Below are 12,803 nucleotides of genomic sequence, written 5' to 3'. Positions count from 1 at the left end.
TGGTGTGTGAAGTGCTGTATGTGGTATGTGAAGCGTTGCCCGTGGTATGTGAAGCGCTGGTTGTGGTATGTGAAGTGCTGCCTGTGGTATGTGAAGTGCTGCCTGTGGTATGTGAAGTGCTGGTTGTGGTATGTGAAGTGCTGGCTGTGGTATGTGAAGTGCTGGCTGTGGTAAGTGAAGTGCTGGTTGTGGTATGTGAAGTGCTGTATGTGGTATGTGAAGTGCTGTTTGTGGTATGTGAAGTGTTGCCTGTGGTATATGAAGTGCTGTATGTGGTATGTGAAGTGTTGCCCGTGGTATGTGAAGTGCTGACTGTGGTATGTAAAGTGCTGGTTGTGGTATGTGAAGTGCTGGTTGTGGTATGCTGGTTGTGGTATGTGAAGTGCTGGTTGTGGTATGTGAAGTGCTGGTTTTGGTAAGTGAAGTGCTGGTTGTGGTAAGTGAAGTGATGTATGTGGTATGTGAAGTGTTGGTTGTGGTATGTGAAGTGCTGGCTGTGGTATGTGAAGTGCTGACTGTGGTATGTGAAGTGCCGGCTGTGGTATGTGAAGTGCTGGCTGTGGTATGTGACGTGCTGACTGTGGTAAGTGAAGTGCTGGCTGTGGTAAGTGAAGCGGTGGTTGTGGTTTGTGGAGTACTGCCTGTGGTAAGTGAAGCGCTGGCTGTGGTATTTGAAGCGGTGGTTGTGGTATGTGAAGCGCTGGCTGTGGTATGTGAAGCGCTGGATGTGGTATGTGCGGCGCTGGCTGTGGTATGTGCTGCGCTGGCTGTGGTATGTGAAGCGCTGGATGTGGTATGTGAACCGCTGGCTGTGGTATGTGCGGCGCTGGATGTGGTATGTGAAGTGCTGGCTGTGATATGTGAAGCGGTGGTTGTGGTTTGTGGAGTACTGCCTGTGGTAAGTGAAGCGCTGGCTGTGGTATTTGAAGCGCTGCCCGTGGTATGTGAAGCGCTGGCTGTGGTATGTGAAGCGCTGGATGTGGTATGTGCGGCGCTGGCTGTGGTATGTGCTGCGCTGGCTGTGGTATGTGAACCGCTGGCTGTGGTATGTGCGGCGCTGGATGTGGTATGTGAAGTGCTGGCTGTGATATGTGAAGTCTTGGATGAGGTTGTGTGAAGTGCTGGCTGTTTTACGGCAAGTGCTAGGTGTGGTATGTGAAGTGCTGGCTGTGGTATGTGAAGTGCTGGATGAGGTATATTAAGTGCTGGCCGTTTACGGCAAGTGCTAGGTGTGGTATGTGAAGTGCTAGCTTGACTTAATAATGTGGACAGCATCTTGCAATGAGCAAACGTAGCAGACTGGTAGCTCTTTGTGCTTTTCTATCATGGTAGGTCTGAGAGTACATCGCCAAGCTCTCGTCATCAGACTATTCCATATTTGAACAAAAACATTATTTGATTAGTATCCACGCTTCTGCAAAACCTCTCGTCTAGGTTATCAGCTTTGAATTCAAGTACATTACATTCTCTATCACGAGATATTGACTGAAATTACTGAAAACCTGGAAGCCTCTTTCGTGTCAAAACATTCAGATTTAAACTCGCTGTAATCTAATCATTCATGAAATCATCCCCTTGAATATTTACAAGGTTCATACTTTCATTGGCAACACATGAGATGAAGTCACTAGATTTGTGTGCACAGCGAGGGAGGAATCATGCAATCACGATCTTTCTATCCTGACATTTGACCGTCATTCATGTCGCTGTACATTGCATTAGGCCCCGCCATTGAAGTTATTGGAAGAGCCATTCAGTCATGCAATTATCTGGTCAATGGGCAACCGAACTACCTCAAATATTCCCGGTACTTGTGTACTTGTTCCTGATTCAGATAGAAGAGGTAAAAACTCTACAAAGTGTTTCTCAAATGTATTCAGTGGCAGAGGGCGATCTCAATCATTAAGTGATTTAATGTTAATGGCATAATATTTGGTGAATATCTCGTGTAGAAAGGTGTAGGCGCAGATACATACAGACGCTGCGTGTGCTGCAATGCACTCCGATTGAATATGGCGGACGTGGGTTGGGTTATTGTTATGAATAATAACTGCGGCTATTTTTCTTCCTGGTTATTTTGTCATGGCCATTGATAAGCCATACGCATTTGCAGAACTGCATAAAAAGTAACAAGTTATTCCTCATGGTGTTTATGGTTGTATTCCTAGTGTTGTTCATAGTGGTATTCCGAGTGTTGTTCATAGTGGTATTCCGAGTGTTGTTCATAGTGGTATTCCGAGTGTTGTTCATAGTGGTATTCAGAGTGTTGTGTATAGTTGTATTCCGAGTGTTGTTTATAGTTGTATTCCTAGTGTTGTTTATAGTTGTATTCCTAGTGTTGTTTATAGTTGTATTCCTAGTGTTGTTTATAGTTGTATTCCTAGTGTTGCTTATAGTTGTATTCCTAGTGTTGTTTACAGTTGTATTCCAAGTGTTGTTTATAGTTGTATTCCTAGTGTTGTTTGTAGTTGTATTCCTAGTGTTGTTTATAGTTGTATTCCTAGTGTTGTTAATAGTAATATTCCGAGTGTTGTTTGTAGTGGTATTCCTAATGTTGTTTATAGTGGTATTCCCAGTGTTGCTTATAGTTGTATTCCTAGTGTTGTGCATAGTTGTATTCCTAGTGTTGTTTATAGTTGTATTCCTAGTGTTGTTTATAGTTGTATTCCTAGTGTTGTTTAAAGTTGTATTCCTAGTGTTGTTTATAGTTGTATTCCTAGTGTTGTTGATAGTTGTATTCCTAGCGTTATTAGTAGTTGTATTCCTAGTGTTGTTTATAGTTGTATTCCTAGTGTTGTTAATAGTAATATTCCGAGTGTTGTTTGTAGTGGTATTCCTAATGTTGTTTATAGTGGTATTCCCAATGTTGCTTATAGTTGTATTCCGAGTGTTGTTTATAGTTGTATTCCTAGTGTTGTTTATAGTTGTATTACTAGTGTAGCTTATAGTTGTATTACGGGTGTTGTTTATAGTTGTATTCCTAGTGTTGTTTATAGTTGTATTCCAAGTGTAGTTTATAGTTGTATTCCTAGTGTTGTTTATGGTTGTATTCCTAGTGTTGTTTATAGTTGTATTCCTAGTGTTATTTATAGTTGTATTCCTAGTGTTGTTTACAGTTGTATTCCAAGTGTTGTTTATAGTTGTATTCCTAGTGTTGTTTATAGTTGTATTCCTAGTGTTGTTTATAGTTGTATTCCTAGTGTTGTTAATAGTAATATTCCTAGTGTTGTTTGTAGTGGTATTCCTAATGTTGTACATAGTGGTATTTCTAGTGTTGTTTATAGTGGTATTCCTAGTGTTATTCATAACGGTGTTCATGGTGGTATTCCTAGTGGTATTCTTAGTGTTGTTCCTAGTGGTGTTCATAGTGGTATTCCTAGTGTTGTTTATAGTGATATTCCGAGTGTTGTTCATAGTGGTGTTCATGGTGATGTTCATAGTGGTATTCCGAGTGTCATTCCTAGTGTTGTTTATAGTGGTTATCCGAGTCTTGTTTATAGTGGTATTCCGAGTGTTATTTATAGTTGTATTCCTAGTGTTGTTCCTAGTGTTGTTCATAGTGATATTCCTAGTGTTGTTCATAGTGGTATTCCTAGTGTTGTACTTTGTGGTTATTCTAGTGTTGTTTATGGTTGTATTCCTAGTGTTGTTTATAGTTTTATTCCTAGTGTTATTTATAGTTGTATTCCTAGTGTTGTTTACAGTTGTATTCCAAGTGTTGTTTATAGTTGTATTCCTAGTGTTGTTTATAGTTGTATTCCTAGTGTTGTTTATAGTTGTATTCCTAGTGTTGTTAATAGTAATATTCCTAGTGTTGTTTGTAGTGGTATTCCTAATGTTGTACATAGTGGTATTTCTAGTGTTGTTTATAGTGGTATTCCTAGTGTTATTCATAACGGTGTTCATGGTGGTATTCCTAGTGGTATTCTTAGTGTTGTTCCTAGTGGTGTTCATAGTGGTATTCCTAGTGTTGTTTATAGTGATATTCCGAGTGTTGTTCATAGTGGTGTTCATGGTGATGTTCATAGTGGTATTCCGAGTGTCATTCCTAGTGTTGTTTATAGTGGTTATCCGAGTCTTGTTTATAGTGGTATTCCGAGTGTTATTTATAGTTGTATTCCTAGTGTTGTTCCTAGTGTTGTTCATAGTGATATTCCTAGTGTTGTTCATAGTGGTATTCCTAGTGTTGTACTTTTGTGGTTATTCTAGTGTTGTTTATAGTAGTATTCCTAGTGTTGTTAATAGTGGTGTTCATGGTGGCATTCCAAGTGTTGTTCATAGTGGTATTCCTAGTGTTGTTCATAGTGGTATTCCCAATGTTATTCATAGTGCTATTCCGATTGTTGTGCATACTGGTATTTCTAGTGTTGTTTATAGTGGTATTCCTAGTGTTCTACCTACCGGTATTCCTAGTGTTGGTCATAGCGGTTTTCTGATTGTTGTGCATAGTGGTATTTCTAGTGTTGTTTATAGTGGTTTTCCGAGTGTTGTTCATAGTGGTATACCTAGTGTTGTTCATAGTGGTATTCCTAGTGTTGTGCATAGTGGTAATTCTGGTGTTGTTCATAGTGGTATTCCGAGTGTGGTTCATAGTTGTTTTCCTAGTGTTGTTCATAGTGGTATTCCGAGTGTTATTCATAGTGGTATTCCTAGTGTTGTTCATAGTGGTATTCCTAGTGTTGTTCATGGTGGTATACCTAGTGTTGTTCATAGTGGTGTACCTAGTGTTGTTCATAGTGGTATCCCTAGTGTTGTTCGTAGTGGTATTCCTAGTGTTGTTCATAGTGGTATTCCGGGTGTTGTTCATAGTGGTGTTCATAGTGGTATTCCTAGTGTTCTACATACTGGTATTACTAGTCTTGTTCATAGTGGTATTGCGATTGTTGTGCATAGTGGTATTTCTAGTGTTGTTTATAGTGGTTTTCCGAGTGTTGTTCATAGTGGTATTTATGGTGGTATTCCTAGTGTTGTTCATAGTTGTATTCGTAGTGTTGTTCATAGTGGTATTTCTAGTTTTGTTTATAGTGGTATTCCGAGTGTGGTTCATAGTGGTTTTCCTAGTGTTGTTCATAGTGGTATTCCTAGTGTTGTTCATAGTGGTATTCCTAGTGTTGTTCATAGTGGTATTCCTAGTGTTGTTCATAGTGGTATATACCTAGTGTTGTTCATAGTGGTATACCTAGTCTTGTTCATAGTGGTATTCCTAATGTTGTTCATAGTGGTATTCCTAGTGTTGTTCATAGTGGGATACCTAGTGTTGTTCATAGGGGTATTCCGAGTGTTATTCCTAGTGTTGTTCATAGTGGTATTCTTAGTGTTGTTCATAGTGGTATACCTAGTGTTGTTCATAGTGGTGTTCATGGTGGTATTCCTAGTGTTGTTCATAGTGGTATTCCTAGTGTTGTTCGTAGTGGTATTCCTAGTGTTGTTCATAGGGGTATTCCGAGTGTTATTCCTAGTGTTGTTCATAGTGGTATTCTTAGTGTTGTTCATAGTGGTATACCTAGTGTTGTTCATAGTGGTGTTCATGGTGGTATTCCTAGTGTTGTTCATAGTGGTATCCCTAGTGTTGTTCGTAGTGGTATTCCTAGTGTTGTTCATAGTGGTATTCCGGGTGTTGTTCATAGTGGTGTTCATAGTGGTATTCCTAGTGTTCTACATGCTGGTATTACTAGTCTTGTTCATAGTGGTATTGCGATTGTTGTGCATAGTGGTATTTCTAGTGTTGTTTATAGTGGTTTTCCGAGTGTTGTTCATAGTGGTATTTATGGTGGTATTCCTAGTGTTGTTCATAGTTGTATTCGTAGTGTTGTTCATAGTGGTATTTCTAGTTTTGTTTATAGTGGTATTCCGAGTGTGGTTCATAGTGGTTTTCCTAGTGTTGTTCATAGTGGTATTCCTAGTGTTGTTCATAGTGGTATTCCTAGTGTTGTTCATAGTGGTATTCCTAGTGTTGTTCATAGTGGTATATACCTAGTGTTGTTCATAGTGGTATACCTAGTCTTGTTCATAGTGGTATTCCTAATGTTGTTCATAGTGGTATTCCTAGTGTTGTTCATAGTGGGATACCTAGTGTTGTTCATAGGGGTATTCCGAGTGTTATTCCTAGTGTTGTTCATAGTGGTATTCTTAGTGTTGTTCATAGTGGTATACCTAGTGTTGTTCATAGTGGTGTTCATGGTGGTATTCCTAGTGTTGTTCATAGTGGTATTCCTAGTGTTGTTCATAGTGGTATTCCTAGTGTTGTTCATAGTGATATTCCGAGTGTTGTTCATAGTGGTATTTATGGTGGTATTGCTAGTGTTGTTCATAGTGGTAATCCTAGTGGATACCGACAAATACAGTACACTATATGTGTAATGAAAACAGTAAGTGAGTCTAGTTTTACGCCGCACTCAATATTATTCCAGCTATATGGCGGCGGTCTGTAAACCTGGACCAGAAAATCTAGTGATCAACAGCATGATCATCGATCTACGCAAGTGGGATACGATGAAAATGTGTCAACCAAGTCAGCGAGCCTGACTACCCGATCCTGTTTGTTGCCTCTTACGATAAGCATTGGTTACTGAAGATAACCCGGATCTGCACGGGTGTAATGAAAAGAGAAAATCATATTTGTCCATAATCCTGGAATTTCCTGGATCTACCTGTACCAGCAGAAACATCTTATTGGAAGTGACAGGAGACGAGGGCATTTACGAGGAAATGAAGCTCACCTCATCACCTCATTGGCTTCATCTGTTTTAGCCATGTGGCACACTCAGTTCTTCCGTAGACCCTTATTAATGAAGACATGCTGCTATTGAGCTTAAGAACCCTGGCGTTAGATAAAGATATTGTTTAAATATTCAGTCACACCTGCTTGTCATAAGAGGCGCCCAAACGGCTTGGTGACTTGTTCGTGTACCAAACTCGATGGCAGTGAATCAGAATCCATTATTCGCAGACATCAGGAATGATACTGATTAGTTAACGATCGAAAAGACTTTTTGAAAGAAAACCCAACACCGTTCCGCTGTATTTATCTTTGTGTGCAATGCGGTAACCAAACCGTTTCCACAAATGTTTTAAGATTGGGACCCTTCAGCCAAAATAATGTTAAACCCCTAAACGTCAAATAATGTACCTTATCTTCTACTTACACTGTAGTAGATATATCTCAGTCTAGAACAAGAGAGGTATTTTCTATTTCTGGTTGTTTGTATCTCTACAGGAAAGGCTGCTACATCGATATCACTTCCTCATCAATAAGAAGATTCTGCCTCGACTTCAGTATATGTTCAGAAACATATCACTTCCGGCACTCACGTGAGTAATGCAATAGCTCCATCGGGCTGTTCAGATCTGCTCTGTGGTATGGAATCTTTGAAGGGACATTGTCGCGTTGTTGCCCTCTCAAAAACAAGCAAAAAAGAGGCGAAAATTATCGAAAGTGCGACAATGCGGCAACGCGACATTTCGTCCATTTGTCCCATAGTCGCGCTTTGAATAATTTGTTTCTATTCATGCAAAGGGCGAAAATGCGACAACGCGACAATTTTCAAGGTCAAAATATGTCGCGTTGTCACATTGTCGTCCTATCTAAGATGTGTGAAAAAGCTTTAAAATGCGATTACGAGACACAGTGAATATATCTCATTGTCGCCCTTCTCGATTACTGGTGGGCATGTGTAGAAAGTCAATCAGTCTATGCATGCGCAAAAAAAGTTATTCTCTGTTTCAGACTTCCGTGGTCTTTGTTACCTCCAATGGTTTTAAAAATGAAATAGTAATGGCAATGGGGGGGCTGCTCTTCTTGAACTTATGCGAATCTTTCATTGTTGCTTTGAAATTTATTTCATATATTGTAAATGTCAGTGTATTTAGCCAATCAAACATGCGATCAAGGGTAGTTTGAGTGCTGTAACGGTTAATCTTATGACATGACCTGTGTGTAGAACGTGTTCTGTTTCAGCATTGTCCCTGTTGACACGGACGGTCCATGGGGATCGTACGGGCAGAATGTCTTCTACGCTAATCTCAAAAGAGCCCCAGAAACGGTAACATGGTTTAGAGTAATGATTTGTGCGTGCCCCTCAGCCTCTGACCACTGCAACTGCGACTTGTCTATGCTACACATGGCGTACTGTCCTGTCACTAACCCATAACAGAAGACGATGTAGGAGTGTAGGGGTTGGGTCTACCAGAGTGAGTGGGTGAGTTCAGTTTTATGCCGCTTTTAGCAATGTTCCAGCAATATGGCGGCGGAGGACACCAGAAAAGGGCTGATCACATTGCAGTGATGAGAATAGTTTTACGCCGCACTCAGCAATATTCCAGCTATTCCGGCGGTCTGTAAATTTGACTAGACAATCCAGTGATCAACTTTGTTCGCCGAATGACATATGTGCTGTCACAATAAGATGCACATGATATAACTCATTAACACAACATATTGCTTTAATCAAGGTATACGAAATCCTTATTAATTTGTCGATACGAAATCCTTGTAATTTGTCGCAAAATAATTAAATGCTTCCAAGACTCCCCCCTCCCTTTCCAACTTAAATAAAAACAACAACCTATAAAAAACCCAACAAAACAAACAAACAACATCCGTCCCCACCAGCCAGAAACAATGAATTGCGGCATGGACATATATATTGTTTAAATACCGACCAAGATATTAACCAACAATACAGAAGGTCTTGTCACTGACCAAAGTTGCGATGATATGTTGCTGATATAGTTTGACTCGCCGTTGCAGATCGACGTTCATGATGCTGCCGCTGGCGCTGCATGAGACTGATCCAGGGCATCACTTCCAGGACGCCTACTCCAGCCTGTATGGCATCCCCTCCTACAGAGCGGAGACACTCAACAGCAAACTGTACTCGGTACCATTCCATTTCCCCTTGTACAGCGCATACGCAGAGGTGAGTTCCACTAACTAGCAAACGGTGAAATTTGTAGTTATCAGGATCCAAGAAGCCACCAAAACGTATAATTTTACGAAATTCTTCCTTTTTGTTTCAAATACATGGGAGAAATATCTGATGTTTGTTATTTCAGCAACTGATTTACCAAGATCTTGTTTCCGGTATCAAAATAGGTACCCATGATGAATTGTTTGTAAGGCCTGACTAATGAGAGTCGAGTGGTTTTGTAGGTGATTGCTCGTCATCTTACAAGACCGTATGGATCGTTGCTCATGCCATCGACCTCTGGTTTGTCTGTGCGGGGTCAGATTATTGACAGGCGGCCGCGGCACAGCAGCGGTATTGCTGACTGGCGATAAAGTCATTGGTACCATCAGTCTTTCTTGTCTGGTCTAACAGCCTTAGACAGAACTTTGAACCTCTTCTGGCATAAATGTCCGCTCGTCACGCTGAAGGTCCGGGCTCGATTCCTCACATGGGTACAATGTGTGAAGCCCATTTCTGGTGTCCCCACAGTGATATTGCTGGAATATTGTTTGATGCAGCGTAAAACCACACTCACTCACTCACTCTTCTGACGTAACGAAGCTGCCGGTTTGTCTAATATTTCCACGTTTTCAGACCTGAATGTGACGTGTGGCCATGTTCTTTGTTGCAGGGCTGGGCGCTGTATGCTGAATATCTCGGGAGGAGATGGGTCTCTATGACTCGCCCTATGATCTGTAGGTTCAAAATATAAGTATCCAAAGCCATAACGAAAACTTTTCATTAGAGATAAATGACACGCGGTCACTGCAAAATAACACTGTTTAGGAATCGTTTGATAATTATGTTCGGAGAGCCATTTTCCTTTTCGACTCGCACTGTGCCATTTATGAATGTTCAGCAAACAGATAAGCAAAGAGAAGTTTGCGCTGTCTTGAGTCAGTTTTAAGGCATGGCCGTTAAGATCACCTCATGGAACGTTGATACATTTTGTGTATCAGTCTCATATTTTTCGAAACAATCATGGGGAATCGTTTCCTAAACAAAACCTCACTTCTTGCCATGTGGCCATATGAGTTATCTCCCTGAAATGAAACACTGACAATTGAAGCGTTTCACTCAAGGCTGTTTAAACACGCCGTCATCTCTGAATTTACGGAACAGAACACCTGTTTGCTTTAAATATCCATCCATGAAATATCCTACTCATTTTGCTTTTATTCTTAATTACAGCTTTGGCAGATATTGTTCCGAGATATTCCGTGCCTGTCGTCTTGTAGTGGATACTGGCATTCACGCGTTTGGGTGAGTTGACAACAGAAACGGAAATGTGATATGGATACCGTGACTCCCAAGGAAACTTCTCCTTCAGGCCGATTTCATAGTGAAACGATCATTATAAAATGGCAAAAGACATGCAATTGAAAAATGTGTATATTTTACGGACGTTTCGCTGACTGGCGCGCGCTCAGGACATTTACGTCAATAGTAGAGAATATCCGAATGTCTTTGGTGTACCTCGTCATGGAGAAGAAATTACAATGGGCTTTGTCGGTATAATCAAACAGGTGAAGAAGATGACATGGGGGTTCACAGTACCTCTGCTGTCTGCAAAGACCCCTGCATCATTTACTTCATCCGTCTTGCTGCTCGTGCAGCATATGGACGGTGGGGTAGCCTAGTGGTTAAAGCGTTCGTTCGTCACGCCGAAGACCCGGGCTCGATGTCCCACATGGGTACAATGTGTGAAGCCCATTTCTAGTGTCCCCGCCGTGATATTGCTGGAATATTGCTAGAAACGGCGTAAAACTAAACTCTCTCACTCACTCACTGGGGCTAATGGGGCGATCTGTCAGAAACATATAATTATAGCCTCAGTGTTGCATGACCTAGAACTAGCTAACCCGCTTCGTTTGTGGCAGTTAAAGGAACAGTGTTTCTTCCACAGATGGTCACGTGATCGTGCAATCCGCTTCCTGACCAATTACAGCGACTTCCCCGACAGTCAGATCCAGTCCGAGGTTGATCGGTATATCACGTGGCCGGGCCAGGCTTGTTCCTACAAGGTCGGGGAGATCAAAATAAAGAAATTGAGGCAGGAAGCAGAAACAAGCCTCGGTAGGTGTCTAGACGTGACGGAATGGCGTCCAGTTTAGATGTGACTGATTTGGTACATGACAAGCTTTCATACTTTTCAAACAAGATATATTATTGAAAACAATCGTTTCTGCAATTTGATATCATCACTCTTCAGAAAAAATATAATCCAACATGGATGCCCATGCTGTACTCCTTTAAAGCCATAATCTGCAATTCCAGCCGTATGACGGCATCTGTAAATAATGAAGTCTGTATCAGACAATCTAGTACTTGACACAATGGGTATCCATCTATGGAACCTGTAACTGGTTGTCTAGAGTTTACTGGGATTACATTATTGAGCTGTTCGGGACGCACGTTTTCCTCCTAGCACGATTCCTAACGATCTGATCTTTGCAGGATGTGAGACCCATGGTTTGGTAACAAGGTCACGTGGTTTGTGCGTCTTCCAGCCTTTGCCTCCTATCGCTAATTGTTGCCATCAAAGCTTAATGTCAATAATGTCAATCACTGGATTGTCTGGTACAGACTTGATTATTACAATACAATACAATATAGTCTATTAAGGTTTCGCAATTGTACAACGTGGGTTAAAATACAGCATTTTGAATATTAAAACGTAAAAGTACAATTGCCACCCAAAAGGCTTACGAGAGATTATGTTTTACAAAATGAAAAAATACGGTAAAATGATACATATACTATATGGGTAATATTTTAAATATGTAAATGTATATTTTGTGATATATATGAAAATAAAATAATTAAATATATGTAAAATTATACCTAAATTAATTTACATATAATTATTTACATATGCTACATATTTCTTTCTAGGCCGAAAGTTCAACATCCGGGATTTTCATCACGTGGTGTTAAAGCTTGGGAGTGTTCCGCTTGACATTCTGGAGGAAGAAGTTCATGACTGGATCGACTCGGAGCTCACTGAAGAGAAAATAGTCACTATTCCTGTCTTTTCGTCCGCCATTACGTGTATATATAATAATGTCCTCATGGCTACTTTACAATAGTTTTATTGCTTGCAAGCAGATAATATTTATTATATTTATGTTCTGTGTAGTGTACAGTGTTTTTGTATGGTAGAGAATCTTTGTCTGCTGTAAATAAATTTGTCCGTTGTGTAAGAAGAGTATTGTTGTGTTGTCATTTATCTATTCTACAGCTGCAGTGAGATAGGTGTTGTTCGTCTAACCAAGGTTCGATTCCAGCTTGGATGGTATTTGAGAAGCCAAGTCTTAATGTCTCCTAAATTTGTGAATCAAATCTCAATGTCCCCCGAATTTGAGAAGCCAAGTCTCAATGTCCCCCGAATTTGATAATGCCAAGTCTCAATGTCGCCCGAATTTGAGAAGCAGAGTCTCAATGTCTCCTGGATTTGAGAAGCCAAGTCCCAATGTCTCCCGCTGCGATGTGTATTTTTAAGCCAAGTCTCAATGTCTCCTAAATTTGTGAATCAAGTCTCAATGTCCCCCTGATCAAGTCTCAATGTCCCCTAAATTTGAGAAGCCAAGTCTCAATGTCCCCCTGAATTTGAGAAGCCAAGTCTCAATGTACCCCTGAATTTGAGAAGCCAAGTCTCAATGTACCACGAATTTGAGAAGCAAAGTCTCAATGTCGACCGAATTTGAGAAGCCAAGTATCAATGTCTCCTGGATTTGAGAAGCCAAGTCACAATGTCTCCTGCTGCGATATATATTTCAAGCCAAGTCTCAATGTCTCCTAAATTTGTGAATCAAGTCTCAATGTCCCCCGAATTTGAGAAGCCAAGTCTCAATG

The 12,803-nt window shown here is 40.6% G+C and overlaps 1 protein-coding gene across 1 annotated transcript in view; it reads left to right on the top strand.

Moving 5' to 3' along the window:
• The window catches only part of LOC124260458, a 91,160-nt gene extending 79,136 nt beyond the window's left edge, over window positions 1-12,024 (top strand). The window contains exons 10-16 of the mRNA XM_046694783.1: window positions 7,217-7,311; window positions 7,958-8,042; window positions 8,750-8,918; window positions 9,580-9,643; window positions 10,140-10,211; window positions 10,855-11,024; window positions 11,844-12,024. Of these exons, the coding sequence (XP_046550739.1) occupies window positions 7,217-7,311; window positions 7,958-8,042; window positions 8,750-8,785 (216 nt within the window). The 3' untranslated portion in view covers window positions 8,786-8,918; window positions 9,580-9,643; window positions 10,140-10,211; window positions 10,855-11,024; window positions 11,844-12,024. The remainder of the gene's footprint in view (window positions 1-7,216; window positions 7,312-7,957; window positions 8,043-8,749; window positions 8,919-9,579; window positions 9,644-10,139; window positions 10,212-10,854; window positions 11,025-11,843) is intronic.
• Window positions 12,025-12,803: the final 779 nt, after the last annotated feature.

Source organism: Haliotis rubra, unplaced genomic scaffold (assembly GCF_003918875.1).
Source record: "Haliotis rubra isolate DU_JTF1 unplaced genomic scaffold, ASM391887v1 Scf764, whole genome shotgun sequence".
In the NCBI taxonomy this organism is placed as follows: Eukaryota; Metazoa; Mollusca; class Gastropoda; order Lepetellida; family Haliotidae; genus Haliotis; species Haliotis rubra.
This window is presented reverse-complemented; position numbering and strand designations above follow the sequence as displayed.